General features: G+C 47.4%; 2 protein-coding genes across 2 annotated transcripts; both read left to right on the forward strand.

Annotated features, from left to right (window-relative positions):
* Positions 1-7,059, forward strand: qpctla (glutaminyl-peptide cyclotransferase-like a). Its single transcript, XM_041236462.1, has 8 exons — positions 1-513; positions 1,072-1,322; positions 1,565-1,711; positions 1,810-2,085; positions 2,190-2,351; positions 4,528-4,627; positions 5,220-5,336; positions 5,976-7,059. The coding sequence occupies exons 2-8, from the start codon at positions 1,110-1,112 to the stop codon at positions 6,125-6,127; spliced, it is 1,167 nt and encodes a 388-aa protein (XP_041092396.1). The 5' UTR covers positions 1-513; positions 1,072-1,109; the 3' UTR covers positions 6,128-7,059.
* Positions 7,060-9,040: 1,981 nt separating this feature from the next.
* Positions 9,041-19,256, forward strand: LOC121304862 (homeobox protein SIX5-like). The gene is made up of 5 exons (XM_041236273.1): positions 9,041-10,984; positions 12,786-13,344; positions 13,427-13,580; positions 13,643-13,981; positions 16,357-19,256. Exons 1-5 carry the CDS (start codon positions 10,281-10,283, stop codon positions 17,235-17,237), a joined length of 2,637 nt encoding a protein of 878 aa, XP_041092207.1. The 5' UTR covers positions 9,041-10,280; the 3' UTR covers positions 17,238-19,256.
* The last annotated feature ends 4,529 nt before the right edge of the window (positions 19,257-23,785 follow it).

The following is a 23,785-nucleotide window of genomic DNA, read 5'->3' on the forward strand; positions in this document are numbered from 1 at the left end:
ACACGCCTTCCCTTTAAGAGCCGTGTATGGCTCGTCATCGCTTTGGAAAGGAAGCTGAAAGATGGCTGGTCGGTGCAGAGCGCAGAGGTTCTTGTTATAATGTATTGTTATTAGCTCAGTAAGCGGGGCTGGAGGGAGGGGAATACTTAAATTAACAAGGTGACTGAGGGCTGGAGACGGGATTCACAAACCGATTCTTTTCATTTTTAGGTGTAATTATATTGTAGCACCTGTGTGGTCGCGGCGCCGGACAAAGCGATGTTTTTCCTGCAGAGCATTTGAGTCCTGACTAACTTGCAGACAGACTGAAAACTACAGAACCGCTGTGAATCTGGACCGGTTCTGCCACATTGTGCATTGCAATTCAGTACACAGGGGACTCGTGTAGTATACCATTGTGTTAATTTCGCATTTAACCCATTGGTGTCGGAATGGAATATTATTTTTGAATTACACGTCACGGGATGATTTGGGGTCTCGTAGTGAAGAGGACGTTTTGTCTTCAAATATAAAGTAAGATATTATTATTATTATTATTATTATTATTATTATTATTATTAACATGTCAATACTACACAGTGCCTATCTGAATTTAAATACAAGCGTGTCTCAACATTTGAAACGCTAGGAACACACGTGATAGTTCTTGACACTGAAGTCAATTATATTTAAGTAATGGCTGTCTTGATGAACGCAGAAACTCATTACTTGACTTCAGTATTAAATTAATCCCAGTCTTGTCTGTGGACACAGCCTGACGTAACGCAACCTCACGGGGTCCCAGTGATGCCAGCAGCGCACTGCATGTTATACGTGCTGGTGACGTCATATTGCTCCAAGGAAGGTTGAATTCGAACATTTTTGTCCCCCGTTCAAATAAGTAACAATAAAAGAAAAGAATATAAAATAATTAAATCAATAAGTGCCTTCTTTCTTTTCAAGTCTTTTGTTGTCGTACTTGTTAGTTATTCAACCAAATAGATGAAATAGCTAGATAAGTTAATGTCAGCCATTAGGTACGTTAATGTTAGTTCATTTTAGCTGGCGTTGGTTAATAGTAGTTTGCATTAGGCACCTGTCCACTCTTCCGAGTCCCGGTGCGTTTGAAGATGTCGAAAGGCGGGCGGAGGTTCAGAGCCGCTGGCCCGGTCAGTCCTGGCAGCTCGGAGTGCCGCTGTGACCCGGTCGGGAGGCCCAGGGCCTGGGTGCTGCTGTGCGGGTTGTGCGTGGTTCTGCTTGTGGCGGGGATGCTGGGAGTGTACCTGTCCAATGACCCGCTGGACGGCGCGAGGCCGCACCCCGCAGACTGGACGAGAGACAAGGTGAGACGCAGGGCGCTTCCAGACAGCTCTCACTTCAACAGGGTTTTGTGACATCTGAAGGTACTGAGATTATATAGGGAACTTGCATTCTGTGAGCCTAATACTAAAGACAAGGCTCCCATTGCACAAGGGTGTGAGAGCCAGTCCAGATTTTACATTCACTCAGAATTTAGTAGTGGTAATAATAACATTAGATTTCTGTTTCACAGCACTCTGAGCCTCCTCTCTCTCCCCTCTCCCAGCTGTCTCACTTGCCCAGCAGGGTCTCTGCTAGCCAGGTTCGTCGGCTGGTGTCTCGTGTGGACCTGAGCCGGCTCTGGGAGACTCACCTGCGCCCCCTGCTGGTGGAGAGGCTGCCTGGCAGTCCGGGGAGCAGCGCAGTGAGACAGGTGAGAGCAGGAACACTCTGAAACACCCTGCCCTCCTCTACCACTCCCCCCTCCTGGATGTTGACTCGTTCTCCTCTCTCTCTCTCTCTCTCTCTCTCAGCATCCTCTCCTCTCTGCGCTCCCTCTCTGCTGGCTGGACGGTGGAGGTTGACTCGTTCTCCTCTCTCACGCCTCGCGGCCGGGTCTCCTTCTCCAATGTCCTGGCTGTGCTGGACCCCGAAGCTCCACGACGCCTCCTGCTGGCCTGTCACTATGACTCCAAGAAGCTTCCGGGGGGGCCCTTCCTAGGGGCCAGCGACTCGGCTGTGCCCTGCGCCATGCTGCTTGAGCTCGCCTCCGCGCTGGACAGCACGCTGAGAGCAACGCGACACCGGGTGAGGGTGGGGAGGGGCATTGAGGAAGGAAATGGGGTTGAGGGAGTGGGGAGGGAAGGGAATACTCATTGACAGCCTCGTTGCTGTTCTCCTGTCTGGTGCAGAAGGCTGTGTTGACTCTCCAGTTGGTGTTCTTCGATGGGGAGGAGGCCTTCGAGGAGTGGACTGCCACTGACTCTCTGTACGGGTCGCGCCACCTTGCTGAGCTCATGGGGAGAACCAAGCACCCCCCCGGAGCGGAAGAGACCACTCTGCTGAACAGCATCGTGAGTGCAGCCCCGAGACCTACTGAGATACAGAAGCACTGACACACACACACACACACACGGAGATACACACTGAGATACAGATGCACTGAGATACACACACCGAGATACTGACACACACACACACACACACACACTGATGGAGATACACACTGAGATACAGACGCACTGAGATACACACACCGAGATACTGACACACACACACACACACACACACTGAGATACAGACGCACTGAGTTACACACACTGAGAGACAGACACACACACACACACACACACACTGAGATACACACTGAGATACAGACGCACTGAGATACACACACCGAGATACTGACACACACACACACACATGTGAAACACACTGAGATACAGACGCACTGAGATACACACACCGAGATACTGACACACACACACTGAAATACAGACGCACTGAGATACACACACACGAGGTACTGACACACCACATGAATGACACCTGACGAGACACACACTGAGATACAGACGCACTGAGATACACACACTGAGATACTGACACACTGAGACACACACACTGATACAGATCAGAGAGAGACCGCACATTGAGATACAGACGCACTGAGATACACACACCGAGATACTACACACACACACACACACACGGAGATACACATGTATCTACGTGCTGACGCACTGTCACACCGAGATACTGACACACACACACACACGCACTGAGATACACACTGAGATACAGACGCACTGAGATACACACACCGAGATACTGACACACACACACACACACACTGAGACACACACACACACACTGAGATACACACACTGAGATACACACACTGAGACACACACACACATACTGACACACACACACACACAGACACACACTGAGATACACACTGAGATACACACACACACGCACACACACACCGAGATACACACACACACACACACACTGAGATACAACACTAAGATACACACACTTACTGAGATACACACTGACACACACACACACACACTGAGATACAGACGCACTGAGATACACACACCGAGATACACACACTGACACACATGGCACTGAGATGACGCACTGAGATACAGACGCACTGAGATACAGACTCCTGATACACTGAGATACACACACAACTGATACACACACACACACTGACACACACACTGAGATACACACTGAGATACACACTGAGATACACACACTGAGATACACACACCGAGATACTGACACACACACACACACACACTGAGATACAGACGCACTGAGATAAACACTAAGATACACACACACACACACACTGAGATACACACACACTGAGATACAGACACACTGAGATACACACTGAGATGACACACACACACACACACACACACACACTGAGAGCCACATAAACACTAAGATACACACACACACACACACACTGACTCGCACTGAGATACAGAAGCACCGACACACACACACACACACACTGAAATACACACTGAGATACACACACACACACACCGACACACAGACATACACTGAGACAGACTCGCACTGAGATACTGACACATACACACAGAGACAGAGAGAGAGAGAGAGAGAGAATGAGAGATGGGCCTCTTCAGTGAGTTACAGGAAAATAATTCCATCTCAGGTTTCTGTGACGATAAATTAAGAGCAAGGGTCGAGTCCCAGAGACCCGAGATGGAATTGTTTTCCTGTAACTCGCTGAAGAGGCCCGTCTGTTATTTTTTATGATCCATGGATCCCCTTGTGATGGTAATGTTAAAGAAAACGAGGTTCAGCGGTACAGTTGGGTGTTTTTTTAAACGTCATGTTTCAGGGCTGTACAGGCGTTCTGTCTCGTTATTCGTTAGCGCTTCAGCTTTATTTGGGTGCTTGCCTTTACCTTGTTTTAATTTCCCTTTCCTCTCCAGTTTCTCTGAGATACGAGTGTACATTTCTGTGCTGTGGGTGTTTGTCGATTGTCGTGATTGAAAACGAGACATTTTGTGTTTGAATTGAAAGCGATGGTCTTGAGAAGTTGAATGGGTCAAAGTTCAAGTATATTTTCCTCTAGAGGAATTATCACTTTTTGACATCACTACTGTGGTGTTATGCCTTTATATATAATATAGACACACACATTCTCTCTCGCTCCCTCTCTCTGTCCCCCCTCGCTCCCTCTCTCAGGATCTGTTTGTTCTGTTGGATCTGATTGGTGCTCCGGACCCTCTCTTTGTCAATCACTTTGACAACACGGCACGCTGGTTCGACAGACTCATCACCGCAGGTAAACGCACGCACACACACACTGACACACACACACTGGCTGTGTGCAGGCTGGCTATAGGGGTGACATCTTGTCACAAAGGAGTACACACACTGACAGGCAGTGCTGGCAGGGGATACTGAGACACTGCGGCGCTCTGTGCGTTTACTGAACAAACAAAAATAAAAGGTTGAACAAAACAGCACACGGCCAAAATAAACAAACAAAACGGACAGTGGACAAACATTAAACAAGTACCTGGTGCTTCCAGCACGCCATAGCAATTGTTATATTTATTTATCTTTTTATTCTCTCCTCCACACCCGTTCTCGACTCACTGAACACACAACCCCAAGAGAGTGAAACAAGGATCTATATATACTGCTGTGCCGGGATTCACTTTCTAATTAATCATTCACTTGAATCCCAGCACATGAACTCGTTTGTGCAACCCTGTGATCACATACGATTAAATACTTTGAATGCATGTAAAATGCAATCCCTAAATACAAGTATATATTTTAAAGCACAGACCCATTTATATCCAGTGCAGGAGTCCTGATGATCCCAGTGTAGTGCCTGCCTGACCTCCCTCCCCTCTGTTCCTCTCCAGAGAAGCGGCTGCACAAGCTGGGTCAGCTCTCCTCTCACCCCTCGGAGCAGAGCTACTTCCGCAAGGACCTGTACCTGGGACCTGTGGAGGACGACCACGCACCCTTCCTCAAGAGAGGTGAGAAACACGCCCGCCTTCCCTTCACTATCTCTCTCTATCATCTCTCCCACTCCTTCCTCCCTCTCTCCCTCTTCCTCTCTGTGTGTATATATATATATATATATATATATATATATTACACACACACTACACAATTTCCCCTTCTCACTCCCTCTTCCTCTCCATCCTTTTCCTCTCCTCACTCCCTCTCCTTACTCCCCCTCACTCCTCTCCTCCTTTCTCTCTCTCTAGGCGAGGAGTGCGGGCGGAGGAGCCTCTCTCTATCCTTTCCCCTCATCACTCCCTCTCCTCGTATCTACGAGACTTTATCCTTTCCTCTCCTCCCTCTCCTCTCTTATCCTTTCCCCCTCCTCACTCGAAAAAAAAAAAAAAAAAAAAAAAAAAAAAAGAAAAAAAACATCTCCTCAGTCCCTCTCCTCTCTCTATCCTTTCCCCCTCCTCACTCCCTCTCCTCTCTCTCTCTATCCTTTCCCCCTCCTCACTCCCTCTCTCTATCCTTTCCCCTCCTCACTCCCTCTCTATCCTTTTTCCCCCTCACTTCCTCTCTTTCCTTCCCCCTCCTCACCCCTTCTCCTCTCTCTATCCTTTCCCTCTCCTCACTCCCTCTCTCCTCTCTCTCTCTCTCTCTCTCTGCAGGTGTTCCAGTGCTCCACCTCATTGCCACTCCCTTCCCCTCTTTCTGGCACAGCCTGCAGGACAGCGAGGAGAACCAGCACCCCCCGACCGTGGAGAACCTCACCAAGATACTGGCTGTGTTCATCACAGAGTACCTGGGGCTGGACCTGTGAGAGCAGAGCAACTCCGAGTGACTGCTCAAATCTCCCTTCAGAACAGAGCTGCAGGCAAAAATAATGTTTGCTTTTTGTTCTGTTTTTTAAAATGAAGCCGGTGTGTTGAGACCTGTGGATGCTTGATTGGTGTTTTCATTTATTTGTATTTGAAAGCTGGTCTGGATAAAACCAGAAAGTGTATCAGAGTTGCCCCCTGCAGGAATATGGGAATCATTGCAGCCCTGCAATAAAGCTGTGGAGTCTTGTTGTTGGAAAGATTAGGAGCCGGGAGTTTGATGCATGAATCTCTCCTAACAGTAACCCTGCAGATACGCAGACTCACTGGGGTGCACATCCCTGACACGGTAGATAGAGGAGTAGAGGCTTGCAGATATTCAAAGAACCACTAGTCCGACTGCCTTTAGCACTGCCTAGTTAAGCTATTGGAATACGGGAGTGTATTTTTCAAGTGATTTGAAGCTCGCCTCTGGTGTCTGAGACCAGTTTCATCCCAGTCTGATCGATGAGTTGCATTGCTGCAGCTTGTAATAAGTCTGGTGACACAAGGGGGCAGCATTAACTAGCCCTCCCAAGAACAGTGTTGAACTCCCTCAATAAGTGCAATGAAACCTCTGTATTAGGACCAAGGAGCTGACAATATGGGCTTAACAGGGGGGGTGGCCTTACTGACGGGACAGAGGATTTCTTGTGATTATTTGGAGCAGGGTGGCCGAAGCTAGCCCTTCCACACCTGGTCTTTGTTCCAGCCCTGTTCGAAATTATTTAATTGAACCAATTAAACCAGTCCTTAGTTGCTGGTTTGGGGTGTGTATTGCACATGTTAACACTGTGTTACACAGTTTACTGTTCTGGATGTTGTTTCTGCACAGGGCTCTGATTTCCTCTTTAAGTTTCTGTATATATTTGTTATTAAATTGGAATCTGCTGTGTAAACGAATCGCACCAAGTGATCTTTGACACATTTCACTGAGGAGGTTTTTATACTGAGGAGGGTGGAGTCAGGATTGCATTAGTGTTGAATCTGAATGTGAGACTCTGTCTGCCTGCCGCTGCATGTGTTCAAAGAGTAAGCAGCATATCAAATAACATTTCCACAGGTTTCAACTAGAGTTCCTTCTCTGTGTCTTCAATTTTAATATATTGAAATACCTTTAAACCAGGGGGAACTATGCAAAACCTCCACACAAACTTTTAAAGACAGACTTCTAGTGGGAACGTTTGCCATTGAATTTACATTGAAGACACTGAGACAGGCTTCTAGTGGAAACATTTCCATTGAGTTTCTTTTAGTGTTTAAATTCAGCAGGGGGAAAGCGAGCCTTTCTGGAGTTCACAGTCGGCATTGAGACTGCAGAGATCCCCTTACTAGATTTCACGCCTGTCCGCTATGGTGGTCGTGCAGAATCGTGGGTTTTTGTAATATATAATAAATGTATATGATACATTGGAATATGCTTTGGCTTTAGAGCCAGGATTTGCTGCTCACGAGGATAGGAGTGAGTAAATGCTTTATTCCTTGAATGAGATGGGAGTAGACAGTTTCCCTTCGACTACACCACTGCTATTGAGTGTTTAAGAGTCATGCATCTTAACTCTTCTCACTGTCCCAATAACTGCTTATCAATATTTACAATCATTGCCATGCAATGCCTGCTTGGGCAACACTTCAGCTTCCATTCTGCATGCATCTAGAGAGACACAGTTGTGATCACATTTGCTAAGAGCCTTCTTTAGCACAAGTTATTGAGAGCTTCAGAGTGTGGGGGTGTGTGGAGGCTGTCTGTCTGTCTGTCTGTTCCCTTGGGGTAAGTCATGGCGATTTCCTTTGTCATTAAACTCTTGTATTTAGAATCTGAGTTGTACTTCCTGCAGATAATTGACATACTTGCATTGCATTAGGCTATATTTTGAGAAGCTCTTATGGAATTTCTATCAAACTTGGTATGGGTGTGTGTGATTGTGATTGGTATGTGGGGAGGGGGCAGTGATAGGGGGCTGTGCGGTGTCTTGCTCATTGAAATCTTGTGTGTGTTAAAGAGGGGTTCTTATCTGGGGAGAAGTACAGAGATAGTTTAGCAAGCGAGTGTAATGGATTTATGGGCTGCAGAGGCCTCGGCTGCACAAACCAGCAGAGGTTTTGAACAATTTGAAATGCCACCTTGTTCAGGCTTGCTTTGATATGCTGGTGTGATTTTATTACCCAGGCAAAATATCCAGGGTGCAGAAACAGGAAGAAACGAAGATACAGAATAAAACAGGCAAAGAAACACAAACATTACAAGCTAGAGCTGCAATCAGACGAGGGGCATTGCTGTCGATCGGGCTGAATTACCATTCAGAGTAAAAAAGGGGGTTTTTCATCTCATCTCACTGGCAAACAGGGTCAGAGGAGGGAATGACTGGGTTCAACAGCTGGATCGACAGACAGTATTTCAAGCTGCACTCTGACTGAAAAAACATCTCTGTAAAGTGTAAACCGAGACTGAGAAGGAACTATCTGTAACTGCAGTTAGAATTTTTCAAAGTAGTACATTATTGTAACAAACTACAATTACGTTTTTTTAGTAACTTCCCCAACACTGAATATATATTGGTGAATTATCAAGCTGTGTAATACCAAGGGCTACTGTTCACTAGGAGGCTGTGTGGTCCAGTGCTTAAAAAAACTGGCTTGTAATCGGGAGGTCCCTGGTTCAAATCCCGGCTCAGCCACTGACTCACTGTGTGAGCCTGAGCGAGTCACTGAACCTCCTTGTGCTCCGTCTTTCGGGTGAGATGTTGTTGTAAGTGACTCTGCATAATTCACCTACCCTAGTCTCTGCAAGGCAACTTGATTGAAAGTGTCTGTTAAATAAACTAATAATATAGATATTATAATAATAATAATAATGTTCACTGTGGCTCTTTAGGGCTGAAGCACTCAGCTCTCTCACAGGGAGGGGGCTGTGGCTGCTGCTCCAGGTGTGGAGGGGGGCGCAGGCAGGGCAGGCAGGCAGTAGCTCAGCCTTATACAGCCCCTCAGCAAAGTGTGATAAAGCACAGAGAGATTTGCTAAAGCATATTAAAAAACAAGCCCTGGTAAACTAGCCCTTATAAAGGTTTGCCCTAGTAAAAGCACAGCGAAGTGTAATAAAGCACATTGGTAAACAAACGTGGTCATACCATGTGAACGTTGCTGCTTCCGGATCATTGTGTACTTGCTTTTGTCACCCAGGTCTTCTTGAGAAAGCAGTGTGAAAGAAAACGCTTAGCCGACTCGGGTACAGCATGGGGGGGTGCAAAACTGGAAAATGCAAAATGCTTTAGAGAGAAAAGTGTTTTTCTAATTGTGCGTATCTTTGTTTTGAATATTGCTAGCATTGCTCTCTTGCAGTGCCTGCTGTAATTATTGATAAATATGGCGGTTGTTGACATTAAACGGAGCAAGGCTTAATGTCGATATTGCCAAACGCTGCTTTTAGCACCACACTGTGTTTAATATATGTACTAATTCATTTTACAGCGATAAATATTTACAGGATTTTTTTAAAACTTTATTCTATAAATTACACTTCCGTACAGATCGCACTTACCCCCAGCAGTGAACCTGCAGGTTGCTGTGCACGGCCTGTGTGATATCGTCCATGCAATCGTTAATCACAGTTTTAATGTAAACCACACACTGAACCGTGCAAATAATAACAGCAACTTCTTGTTTTGAGTTTGTGTTGTTGAGAGAGGGATTTTTTTTTTTTTTTTTCGTAAATCACGATTCGTGTTAGTTTTGTTTTTATTATCCAAACAACATTACCGGCCATATTCACTACATCACAGAAGAAGATCGGGAAGGGAAAGGGGAATACACGCCGATTGTTGGGGTTCTGCACAAAACTAAATAAATACAAGTTTAAAGCGATTAAGAGTATACCCCAAATAATCGCAGACACACGCGAGGGGGTAGAAGGAAAGCCATGCAATTTAAGAGCCAGTGTCTGCCTCACGCAATCTCCTAACCCCTTCTCGTCCCAGTAATAATTCCGGCGCTCTGGGGAGAAGAGTTTGAAAAGTTTGGAAACTATGGGCGTGACGTTTCAGTCTCTTCACAAACACACAGACACTCACAAGCTGGGAGGGGAGGAACTTCGGGAAAAAAAAAATACTTCGGCTGAAAATGGCTTCCTTTCCTTTGGAGCCTGCAGCCCAGAAAGAGAGTCGTCCAGCAGAGCCAGCCGCCGCGGACCCCGGGAGCCCCCCAGACCAGGCGGCGGGGTCGCTGGACGAGGCCTCGGAGCGGCTGCTGCAGACTCTGCAGAGCTCCTCCGGGCTGAGTTTCTCCGCGGAGCAGGTTTCGTGCGTCTGCGAGGCGCTGCTGCAAGCGGGCAATGTGGAGCGCCTGGGCCGGTTCCTCTCCGCCGTCCCCCTCGCCGAGGAGCTGCTACGTGGCAACGAGACTCTGCTCAAGGCCCGGGCGCTGGTGGCTTTCCACCAGGAGGAGTTCAAGGAGCTGTACGCGCTCCTGGAAAGCCACCCCTTCCAGGCAGCCAACCACGCGTTTCTCCAGGACCTGTTCCTGCGAGCCCGCTACAAGGAGGCAGAAAGGTCCCGGGGCCGGTCCCTGGGCGCCGTGGACAAGTACCGTCTCCGCAAGAAGTACCCCCTGCCCAAAACCATCTGGGACGGAGAGGAGACGGTGTACTGCTTCAAGGAGAGGTCCCGCAACGCGCTCAAGGATTGCTACAAGAGCAACAGGTACCCGACCCCGGACGAGAAGCGCAACCTGGCCAGAGCCACCGGGCTGTCCCTCACGCAGGTCAGCAACTGGTTCAAGAACCGGCGGCAGCGGGACCGCACGCCCTCGGGGGCCAACAGCAAAAGGTAAGGAGAGAAACAAAGAGAGGGAGGAGGGTAGGTGGCTTACCCCCTCTTCTGAAACACTTTGAAATGAATAAAGATGCAAAGCAAACTAGAACCCACAACAATGGCCTTTCATGCAGAATTAAAAAAAAAAAAAAAAAATACTAATAAAATGCAGCATTGCTATGCATTTAACAGCGTGTGCAAGAGCCTGTATTAAAAGAAACGGACACAACGAACACTTCTGAAATAAAACACTAAAAACATTTTAGTACACAAAATATAAACGATATAAAAAGTTAGTTATGAAGTTTTAAGTGCACACTGCTATAGTAACACTAAGATCGGGGCAGTTTTAAATGGAGGAACAGAACGTTTCGCGATCCTTGTAGCCTGTTTAAAATAAACACGATTCTTATCATTGGTATTATAATAAAGAGCAGGTTGGGTGTTATCCCTCTCTTATTCAATATATTTCAAAAGCTCGAGTTTGGTTTCGCGAGTAAGCCCGCCACTCTCCCCCGTGTTGTTAAACACGTTGTGTTCGTGTTTGCCTGGGGAACAGACACGCCGCCTGGCTGCCCTCGTCCTGTTATCGCCGACACAGCAGGCTGTGTTGTTGTTTTGTGAGCAAACGTGTCCCGATGTTGTGAAATGTGAGCCGACAGTCCCGGTCCGGGTCAGGTTTCTCTCTTGTGAACGAGGCGAGCCGGGCCGAGAAAGGGGGGACGTGAGGAGGGAGGGGTGGCTCACTTTGAGCCGCAGAGAGTGCACTGCACAGCCGGTGAACTGTTACGATTTCAAGGGGTCATAATTCGTAGTTTAATAATAATGACGGTATTAAATGTATTACAGCGATGGGAATAAGACTCCAATTGTATAGCATTTTGATCCAGTCCTGGTTTCAATATGAGTTTTGTGTTACACACTAACCAAACTCGTAGTAAAACATTGAATAGGTAAAACTGCTATGCAATAGGAGTCTTATTAGCATCCTTTAACTACGACTACTAAATACTAATACTGCTATTAATAATAATACAAATACAATAATAATTCAAATGAATGACTAGCTGGAATCAATTCTGCCTACCCTAAAATATGTTTGTTAGTTTCATGCAAAAGCGTGTGTGTGTGTGTGTGTGGCTTCTTCTTATAGGAATTCACTGAACACGAATTTCCTGTTTATGCAAATTATTTTGCAGCCTTCTCACCGCTGGGAAGAACATTTTGAATAAAACACGGATAATGCACCACAGTAGGAGAGAAAGATTTCAATATTCCCACAAACACTTTGCCAACCGTTCTGAAAAAGTGGGGTACAGTAATACAGGCTACGGACAGCAAACTGGTCTCTTAAATGTGTAATACCTTTTGTTGAAATGTGATTTCAGTGTGAATGTAACTTTAATAAAGACTGACAATAAGCATTAGGCTTAGACTCCTGATTATAACAATTAATGGTAAGACACATTTTATTGCTGGCCCTGTGAAATTCATATTAATGAGAGTTGACAGCGTGTGTCCAGGGGTTAATGCAGCAATAACAAGAGCCCTCTGAGTTTATCATCCAAAACGGGCGACTGGACACGTTAACTTTGAGAAGAGACAGGGGCGACTGGACACGTTAACTTTGAGAAGAGACAGGGGCGACTGGACATGTTAACTGAGAGAAGAGACAGGGGCGACTGGACATGTTAACTGAGAGAAGAGACAGGGGCGACTGGACATGTTAACTGAGGGAAGAGACAGGGTGGACAGTGCGTATTAGCTGATAACATGCATTGGGGCCTGTTTTAAGTCTCTCCCTCTCTCTCCGCAGCGAGTCGGACGGTAATCCCAGCACGGAGGATGAGTCCAGCCGAGGAGCGGACGAGCTCCCAACACTCCCAGTGCTCCAGACCAGCGCGGGCCACATCCTGCTGAACGGGGGCCTCCTGGGGCCCGGGGCCCAGTCGCTGGTGCTGAACGGGGGTCCTGGGGGCGTGATCATCAATGGGCTGGCCCTGGCGGAGGGGCAGACCCTCACTCTCAGCCCCGTCGACACCCCCCTGCTGCTGAACAGAGCCAGGCCACCTGAGGCAGAGGCCCCGCTGCCCACGCTCCTGCTCACCGCTGGGGAGGGCAAGGGCTTGCCAGCCGCCGCCTTCAGTGAGCACAGCCCCGCGGGTCTCCAGAACGGGGGACACCCCGAGATAGAAGTGCTACAGACGGGCATGCAGACCTCCACCCCCCCCTCCTCCTCCTCCACCCCTACCCCCTCCCCCTCCTCTTCCAGCACCCTGACTGTCACCCTGGGATGGACAGGTGTCGGGTCGACCCCTCGAGTCTGGAGACCGGGGGACAGGGAGGCTCCCCCAGTCGAGCATCGGGGTAGATCCGTGCGCCCAGCTCCCCCAGTCTAGCCAGGTAGTGCCGCTGCCCTCTCAGGTGAACCCCCATGGCCTGCTGTCCCTCCCGCAGGTAGTCCCCTCGATCCAGGGCATTCCTGTCTCCCAGCTCCCGCCCTCATCCTCCTCCTCCCCCTCCCCCTGCGCCCAGATTGTCCCGGCAGCCCCAGTCAGCCCTGCGCTCCTCGGCCAGCCCCAGAGCTTCCATCTCACCGCGGGGCTCCAGGGCGAGCAGGAAGCCCCCCACACTCCCACCCTGGGACCCCCCCAGACCCTCCACACCCTCCAGACACTGCCACAGACCCCCTCGCAGATCGTCCCCGTCTCCCTGCCCACTCTCTTCTCCTCCACCCCCTCTACCCCGCTCTCCTCCCCCTTCTCTCCTCTTCCACCTCCCCTACTACTGCCCTTTCCCTGCCCCCTCTGTCCTCCTCCCCCTCCACTCCCCTCTTCCTGCCCCAGGTGGTGCCCTGCTCCCAGGCTGTCTCTCTCTCCTCACCTGCTGGCACTCTGCAGATCCTGGCCAGCGCTCCCAGCACTCCCAGTCCTCTCCAGTTACCCGGTGGAGCCTCTGCTGGGGTGCAGCTCATTAACCCGGGCCTGTTCCAGCTGCCCTCCGGGGCTCAAGGTGAGCCTCCCTTCCCTCCTCCCTCTGACCTTGTTTGTCTGCTTGACTAGTTTAATCTCAATAACACTGATGCAGTTCTGAACTGAAACGCTCAGTTTCTGTTAGTTTCAGTAACACTTAATGAAGGCACTAGAGCCTAAATGCTTGACACCGTTTAGTGTCTTGCTTCCTATCTTTGGCACATGGCATCATTGTCACCTCCCAATGTCCAGCATGCTTTTGGTCACATGACTAGTCTGCTTCTTCTGCAGCTGTATCTAGCATTCTGCACAGCCATGTGGCAGAACATTATAGCTGGGAGCATTTTTAACAGAAAAATAAGCTTTCCTTCCCTTAAATACGCAATACAGGAAAATAATTAGAACAATATGTTGACTATATCTGGTTGCTCTTTATGTTGTACATTTCTTTTTCATTTCTGTTTTTTATTTTGGTAAATCACCGTGCTTATATAGGCACGCTTCGATTTGACTGGGGAAAGAGATCGCAGGGTTATTGGCGTTCACAAAACAAAAAAGTTTCACTTCCTTTTTAGCTTAATCATTGAGCTTATTGCTTCATTTAAATTGTTTTGTTTCTGTTTTCAGGGCATTTTGTTAATGCTTGTCCATTTTTGTTTTTCTCTGTTCTTTTTTTTTTTTTTTAACTGTTCATTTTAACAATTTTTTAACACAACAGTACTCGCATATTTGGTCACCATCATAACTGTTACATGAAACCGGAGTGTAATAACGCAGCACCTCTGCACCTCAGCTTTTGTGTGTCAGCTGACAAGTGTTCAGCTGATATCCCTTCATGACTTTCTTTTAAAGGCGTGCAACCTCTATACATGAACCCCCAATATCTCTCACAAGCACATGGGTACATATGTGTCTGTTTTCCTTATGGGTGGTACGATCCATCCCCCGTTTATCCAGAACAAAAGGAATACGCTTTTCTTGGTGCATATAGATAGCTATTCTGTACTATATATATACTTACAATACAATGTGTCATTATATGTATACTAAAATTTGACTATTATGGGTTTATGATAACCAAAATTAATACTTTAAATTGTTCTTTAACCACATTTATATCACAGCGGTTGTCACCTAGTGTCGAAAATAAAAACTTTTGGGACGATAAGTAACCGTGATTTGAAAAACCTGCAAACTTTCACAACTGCTTTTGCTTTGAAAGTGTTCGGCTATTTTTTTTAGCAGTCATGTTACGACGAAGTGCTGCCATTTGGGTGACGGTAAACCACTGAGAACTGATTGGTTAAATGTTGTGTCAAGACATAACACAGCTGTCAGGTGGTTACAAGATTTTTCTATTTCACCCCCAAAAAAACCCATCTGCAAGAAGGGCCGATCTGTTTTTTTTCACCCTGGGCTGAAAAGGACTGGGGAGGACCCTGAGTTGGTGGGGCCCAGGCGTTAGGAAATGTGATAAAATTCGGACTGAAAACATAACACGGGTGATTATTGAGATGATCGCAAATGATGCACAACCAATTTCAACTTTAATGTCTGGTTGAGGCAGCTTACAGAAGGCTGTGTTGATTGGTTTATTTTCTGCTGTTCGGTGACTGAGACTCGTAATACGTTTTTGTTGTTTTATTTTTTAAACAGAAGATTGCTTCCATTTTCTGTTTATTTTTTGGTTTTTTTTATTACTGCTGCATGCCTGATAAGTACAAACTATAGCTATTAGTAAATACAGTAAGTAGGATAAATTAGCGACTTCTGTAAAAATGCAATTAATGCTCGCCCTCTGACCAAAACAGACCATTATTGTACAGCAATGCTATTCTTTTAATATTGCTTCACTGTTTTTATACATTTTTTATATATATAGGGATTAATTTAGTCATTTATTTGATTTAATTTAGTATTTTTTTTTTTCTGTCTATTAACTTTTTGGGCTTTTAAATAGACAAGCCTTCATTTTTCACATACAGGCGAGATCACAACATTTTAGTAAGTGACTGATTTTTATTAACGCTGTAATGAACAATAAAGCGTTTGCCGGACACACTGTTGCAATTGTTATGACGAGTAACTGTATTTAAATGAATAAAGAGGAGTCGCTTCGGCATTTAAATGAAAAATTAAGACGCGATTTAAAAGCCAATTTAGTGGTTTCACGAAAAAGTAAATTAAACCAATTTTACTATTAATTTTAAAGTTTATTTTAAAATGCAGCTAAGCTCCCCTTACACAGCGTCTTTTCAGAATGTTTTATTTTAACGTTCAAACTATATATTTTTAAAAGTTTAAACACTTATTAAATTAAATGGAATCTAGCACCCCTACTAGAGCCCAAACGCTTGCCTGATGAAGGCACTTGCCTGTATGTTAACCTTAGTCTCCTATCTCTTGCTCTTCCAGGTAACCTCCTCTTGAGCAACCCAGCAGGGGGCAGCACCATCCTGACGGGCGTGTCCTTCCAGCCTGGCAAGCTCATCCTCACTGCCACCTTCCCTGCTGGCATGCTGCTCCCCTCCCCTGCCCTGCCTCTCAAACAGGAGCCCAGCTCCGGGGGTCTCCTCCTCACCCCGGTCCTTTCCCCGAGCCCAGCCCCCGTCTCTGGGGTGATCTCTCTGACTCCCTCCTCGTCTTACTCCAGCCCCACCTCCTCTGTCTCAGCATTTCAGACAGACGGCTCCGTCGCCTTCATAAACTCTGCCAGCCTGTACCCTGCCGGAGCTCCCTGCACGCTCCCTCCTCCCAGCCCTGCCGCTGGACTCGGGGCACCCCTCACTCCAGAAAGCACCAACAGCCACCACCATCTCCCAGTCTCGAACTCTCAGCTGCCCCAGGTAGTGTGGAGCCTGCCCAGCTCTTCCCCCTCCTCTCAGCTCCCCCAGGTAGTGTGGAGCCTGCCCAGCTCTTCCCCCTCTACCCAGCTGCCCCAGGTAGTGTGGAGCCTGCCCAGCTCTTCCCCGTCTACCCAGCTGCCCCAGGTAGTGTGGAGCCTCCCCAGCTCTTCCCCCTCTACCCAGCTGCCACAGGTAGTGTGGAGCCTGCCCAGCTCTCCCCCCTCCTCCCAGCCTGGCGCTGCTGCTCTGTTGGAGCTGAGGAAGGGAGATCATGTGGGTGAGGGGGAGGGAGAACCCAGGGGTCTGTTGAGTCTGGCTGGGGAGGAGGATCTACTCCTGGAGGACAGGGGGGGAGGCAGGGGTGCAGAGGAGCCTGAAGACATGGAGTGCGATGCCAAGGTGCTGACTCAGCTGCAGCCTGTCCCTGTCGACGTGGATCTGGGGCTGTAGGAGGGAGGCGTCTCCACCCGGACTGGACTGTATCTGGGATTAGCTGGCTCTTTTGAAGTGCATTTTCCATTGAGAGGGCCCCTGGGGTGGGGACTGAAGAGATATTCCTTCGTCAGGAGACTGGCGAGTTCTTCACAGTTACTGTTCTCCATGAGATTTTACTGGGATTGCAGTCCAGATTAACATTGGATAAACTCCACGCAGACCTGGGTATGTGAACTAAAGAAAAGTCTCTATGGGGATGGAATTATAATCCAGATTAAGCGTGAGTGTTTGAGATGAACGAGAGCGGCCAGCAGTAGCGCTGCACAAACCGATTAGCAGGATGAAGCTCTCCACTGAAATCAGGTGCTGACAATTATGTGAGGGTCGCTGGTGTCGATCGGGCTAATGCCATTCAGAGTGAAGAAACAGCTGCTTGGGTTTGTGGTGATCGCTGCTTTTCTTACTCTGTGGAGAACAGAAATCCAACCAAACCCAAGCAGCTGTTTCTACACGCATTTCACTTGGGATGCTAAATTAGCCTGATCAACACCGGCGACCCTCACCTGTGGAACTCGATCTCAATAATCCTACAATCAGTTCTTGCAGCACTAGCCACAACATTATAAATGACTATTGAAATGAACCTGGCCATGCGAACTGAAGAGGATTCGTCATGTACGGCTTTGAATCCTGCGTTTAATCTAATAGCAAAACCTGCTTCACTAGAGTCTCCATCTCTGCAGACCTGGGTAATAATCCTAGAGAGGACTCTCTGTCACAGGGGATTTCAGCACGGATTGATGAAAAAAACCTTTTCACTACAGTCCCTTCCAAAAGGACCTGGATAATAAACTGGATGGTGGAGAGCTGAGCACAGTAAGAGCTGCCACCACACTGTAAAGGACAGCCTCCATTGAAAAGGTTCATAGAGGTATAAATGAAAGGTGTTTCTTTACACAATACAGTTGTGGTCGAGATTAGCATCAAATAATCTGAGATTAGAAAAACCTGTTTCACTACAGTCCCATTGAAAAGGACTTGGAAGTATAAACTGGAGAGGAGTTGTCGTCTATCGGGGTGGGCAGTGAATGTGGGCGAGCGCTGCCACCACACGAGAAAGGACAGTCTCCATTGACAGAGGTCCCTTTCAATAGATATGAGCTAAAGAGGTCCTTTTACACAATAGGATTACGATCTGGATTAACATTGGATAATCTGGGATTAGCACTACAGACCCCAATGCCGGGTTTAACACAGTCCAGATTAACACTGGCTACTCGCTGGACTCCCCCCACTACTCCTCATTGTCCTTGTTTTTCTTGCTCACAAAAAATGTTGATGTCCCTGAACAGAGCCTCGACCCATCTTCAGATTTGCGCAAGAGATTTTAATGAGCGAGCAAGACAGCTAGCATACCGTCCCACAATGGGAGAGACTGGGTTGGGACATTTCCATTTCATTTTACTGAAGACAAGTGCGCAGTGGGACACGGTCTCGCTGCATTGTTTGATTGAATCTCCCATTTAAAGGAGTCTCTGTCTACTTGTCTTTGTGTCTGTCCATGTGTATGGCTGCTGTCAGTTTCAAAGCATTTGTCGACTGACCATGGAAAAGTCTGTTATGCAAATTAGATTAGAGAAGCAGACAACGTGTGTGTGTGTCTGTGCTCTGTGTGTTTTCACAGTTCAGTTCTTAGTCACAGTGGGTCAATTGCAACAAACTTGTAGATTCAGTACAGAGCTGTGTACTAAATTGCGGACTAGCTAATACGGTACAATGTCAGGATCATCCCCAGCTACGTTCTAACTTAGTGCCAGTTGCAATGAAAAAAGATGTGGAACAAAGTTGGGGATTAGCTGATTCCCCCAGCTGTAGTACAGAGCTCAGGGTAAAGCTCTTTATTGTAGTGTGCCACAGAACAGGAGCTCCCAGGGGGCGGTGCATAATGACTGAGCGCTGGGGTTGGGGGGCATTAGGTCGGCCAGGGTGTCCTCGGCTCACCGCGCACCAGCGACCCCTGTGGCTTGGCTGGGCCTGCGGGCTTGCCTGTACGCTGCGTTGTCCTCCGACACTGTAGCTCCAAGGTGGCTGCACAGTGAATCTGCAGTGTGTAAAAAATCAGGCGGCTAACGGCACACTCTTCGGAGGACAGCGTGTGTTCATCTTCGCCGCTCACGCAGGGGTGGTGAGCTGAGCTAAACAAAATAATCGGACACTACTGAATTGGGGAGAAAATAACAAAAAACTAATTGACGACTACTGAATAAAATATATAAATATTCGCTTCTCCCGAATAAGCAGCTGTCCCAGTTAAATGAGAGGCAGCAGAGACGACCTTAGTCACACTTTCTGATTCGTAATGAAAAGAATGAAATCACATCGCTTTGATTAAATGTTAAATACATAATTTAAAATACAAGTGTGTGGTTTTTTTTTTTTTTTAATTCCTAAACAAAATGAATCGCACCTGTGATGTTGACATAGCAACAGCCTGAGCAACCACAGGAGACTCTTCCTCCTCCTCCTCCTGCTACAAGTTCAGCGGGGTTTACAGCTAATCACGTACTCCCTGCGCTGCGCGAACCTGTCTTGCTCAGAAAAGCGTTTGAAAATACCGTATCCCAGTTAAACAAAGTGACGTCCCAACTAAACAACACGGATAGCATATGTATAGCCTAAATTTAATTGGATGAAATGCAGGAATCAGGATGTGCCATATCCTCTGTCTGTCTGACTTATGCTGTCTATCTTTATCATGTGACCCTACTATCAAATATGATTGGTATTAAAAATGTTGCCCTCTTGTCGCTTGAAAAACAGAACATCGTCCTCAAGTGGAAGACCAATCACGGGGTGGTTGCACAAAGCCGACGAACCCGCAACATCTGTCGTCCCATGTGACCAAGCCATTAGTATCCTAGAGGGCAGCAGCGGTCACTTTGGGTTCGTTGCGATTGAGAAACATTTCAATACGCAGATGGGGACAGTTGAGCTGCTTAGTTCATTGCAATTAGTATTAACGTGCGTGCTGGTTTAGTACCTTCCTCCATACTAGCCACGGGGTCATCCCCAGATAGAACGCTCCTTTCGGTTTGTTGCAATAGACGCAGTGATTCAGTCCTGCACTGCTCTATCCTGCCGGTCTCTCTCAGCTGTACAGCCGTTTACTACAATAGGACACGAGAGGAGCAAACACTACCTGTAAATATCAACAGCACTATGCAAACACACTTCCAACTAGCTTTCTAGGGATTTTTGTATTCAAATTATTATTATTATTATTGTTGTTATTATCTTGTTTCTGTTTTGTACGTGAAACTGAATATTCCTGTAAATACCAGTGCCTTCCACGCCCCCCCCGTCCAGTGAAGTGGGGTGCACTGTTTACTCTGTTACGTTTCTATAAAGAAAGAGGGACGATGGTTTTATTTCAAAGAGGCTGGACCAAGGCTTTCAAATCCACAAATCCCTGGAATTCACTGCTTTGTTTTATTTATGTTTTTATTGGGGGAGAAGATGGGGATTTTATGTTTAATTGAGAGCAGTAATATTAAAAAAAAACAAATCAAAAGCAAGCTGTGATGCAGACGGTAAGAGGCGGTGTGGATGTGAAAGCCTTCGGCAGTGCTCCTGTAAGGGGCAGACAGACAGCAGAATTTATATCTTGATGTTCTGCTGAGATGAATGAGAGAGTCATGGTATTGCAACACGCCCGCCACCACAGCAGGTTCAAGTTCATCTCGCGTGTGCTCTCCTAAGGGAAATGATTAACCACACCCGCTCCCCCCCCCCCCCCCCCCCCCCCCCCCCCCCCCAAATAATAAAATAAAACTGCCAAGCTCAGATATAAAATATACTGCTCACAAAAAGTTAAGCATGTTCTTGGAATGTCAAATATGCTGGGCACACCTGCCCCCGATCACAGTTCATTGAAGGCGTCTGAGATAGAGCTGCAGTTTCTCTGTGCAAGGTACCTGCAGATCATTGACTCTGTGAATTCAGTGCTGTAGCTGGATACAAGGGCTGCTCACGCGTGTCTAATGCCACGCATCGAACGCTTCGGGCGAAGGAGGCTCTCTGGAGATGATCGCATGTGAGTGGTCACCTTGTTGGAAAGCTGTGGGGCATTGCGCAGTCTGGTCGGTCAGCCGATAGACCTCGAAATGGGCGGCCAAAAGTGAGCAATGGCAGACAAGATAGAAGACTCATCACACCAGAAGACATCACACTAGAAATGCCACAACTCTGTCAAGATGCTGGCTCCAGTGTATCGACCCAGACAGTCAGAAATCACAGATACAGCCATGGCTTATATCCTTTTCCTTTGATGAACCACCACCATCAGGCTCCACTTCAATGATGCCATAACCATCTGGGGTCAGATTGGGCCAATGCCTTGTGATCTGATGCATCAAAGTTTCATCTCGACTTCAAAGATGAGAGGACAGGTGTTGGCGTTGCAGCGGAGAGCTTCACTCTGACTGCAACTTGAGCAGCTATAGTGTGGACTGAGATCATCACGACTGGTTAAACAGAGCTGTACCTCCTGAAGGGAGTGTCTTGGGACAGGCCTACCTTTACAACACGTTGTGTGACCAGTAGTTGTCCCATTTGCCCAGCGGCAGTGACAAGGCTTCATCTTCGCGGATGACAGCGCCAGACTGATTTCCTTCAGCAACACTAAAGCAATCATTTACTTTGGCCTTCGAAGACTCCCGACCAAAACCCTACAGACACCTCTGGGAAGATGCCTACGATCTCCACCTTACACCCCCTGCAACATCAAGAGCTGGCCTTGCTCCAGCAGGTAGAGTGGAGCCGCATCCCCAGGAAGACACTGGCAAGCCGATCAAGTGTGCGTCATTGCTGCTAGAGGGGGTCCAGCAGCTATTAACTGATGTGTGAAATGGTGCAACCCCCCCACCACTGTTATTGTCAGGAGAAGTGATCCCAACTCCATCTAGATTCTATAGAAAATAGTGATGTAATACTCCTTTCAGTGAGTTCACTATAAAGCATTAGGGATTACATTGGGTTTTCATGTGTACTGTCTTTGATTTTTGGGAGCAGTATATATTGAGCCATGAAGCCAGTGTCTCAAATGCAGCATTATTTGACTGCCGTAGCTAATGCTCTGTCTCAGATCTGAACCTGGAAGCTCAGGGTTTCAGTTCAAAGCTCACACTGTTGTACTGAACGAGTGGTTTGCATTTTGTCCTTTTGAGAAGTTGGCAGACGATGGGGGGCCAAGAGGCACAGACAAGCTTCTCACTCCTTCCTTTCACCTTCCTGTGCTGGCCTGGGTTCCAATCTGGGGTGCCAGGTGGTGCGGACAGACAGCAAGCTAATTCACCAGCCTCTCATTTCTGCCTTTCATCTTCCTCTGCTGGCCTGGTTCCAATCTGGAGGGGGGGAGAGAGAGAGGGGTGCCTGGGCCTGAGACCCACAGACAGGGTGTGTTCAGGTGTATGATTTCCTCTGTCTTTCTCTCTGCATATAGAGCTGTGCCTGCCTGCCTGTTTTTATATGTTGCTGTGCTCCGCCACCCCCCGCAGCACTGTGACACCAAAGATCAGCCGGCCAGCTTCCGTTTCTGCACAAAGGGAAAGAGGTGCAATGTGAATATTTTTATGTCTTTCATTTTTGTACTCAAAGGTTATTTTATTTTTCTAAACCATTTTACTGTATTATTATAATAAAACATTTAAAAAAAAAAAACGCTACCAGACGCAGCCTTGCCTGTCTGTGCGTGTGTGTGTATGTGTGTGTGTACCTCTACAAACCAAGACACTTGGACTCTTAATTGCTGAGAAAGTGAGAATATTCAATTAGATGTTACCATATCGAGATGTTTGTCTCTCGACTCCATTTATCTGAGTGATCTCACTGATAGGAGGGACTCTGTCCAGTTCACCTAAAGTTAATTAAGTTGCTTTTCTGCTGACCTCCTTTCACTATAAAGGGAGAATGAGAGAGGAGGAATGAGTGAAGGGAGGATAGTATGAAAGAGGAGTGAGGGGGGGATATTGTAAGATCCCCCAACTGCAAATAAAATCTTATTTGAGGATTTGCAAACGCTATTATCGCAGCAAGCATCCGACAACAAAAAACAAACAAAGTTCCACTCCATGTTCACTGCAGGCGCTGTCATGCAAAGCTGGATTTGACTGTTAAATCACAGCAGTCAGTCCATTCAGCACCCTGTAAATGATGAGGGGAGGATAGTGTGAGAGAGAGTAGAAGTGAGAGGAAGGCATTTGCAGGGTGCTGAATGGACTGACAATGCTGTGACTTCAGTCAAATCCAGCTTTGCATAACAGCACCTGAACTGGAGCGCTGGGACAGGGAGAATGCCCCCCCCCCCCCCCCCCCCCCCCCCCCCCGATCAGGTTACCTGGGGGGGTGAAACCAGACCCCGGGGTCATCCCACTGCACACCAGAGACACAAAAAACAGCCATCAGACAGGCAGGCAGGCAGGGGAGGAGATCAGTGAGCAAGAATCGAGGAGGAGCGACGGGCCTGAACCAGAAACCAGGAACGAGGGACACTCTGCTATACCTAA

This window comes from Polyodon spathula, chromosome 40 (genome assembly GCF_017654505.1).
Source record: "Polyodon spathula isolate WHYD16114869_AA chromosome 40, ASM1765450v1, whole genome shotgun sequence".
Lineage (NCBI taxonomy): Eukaryota > Metazoa > Chordata > Actinopteri > Acipenseriformes > Polyodontidae > Polyodon > Polyodon spathula.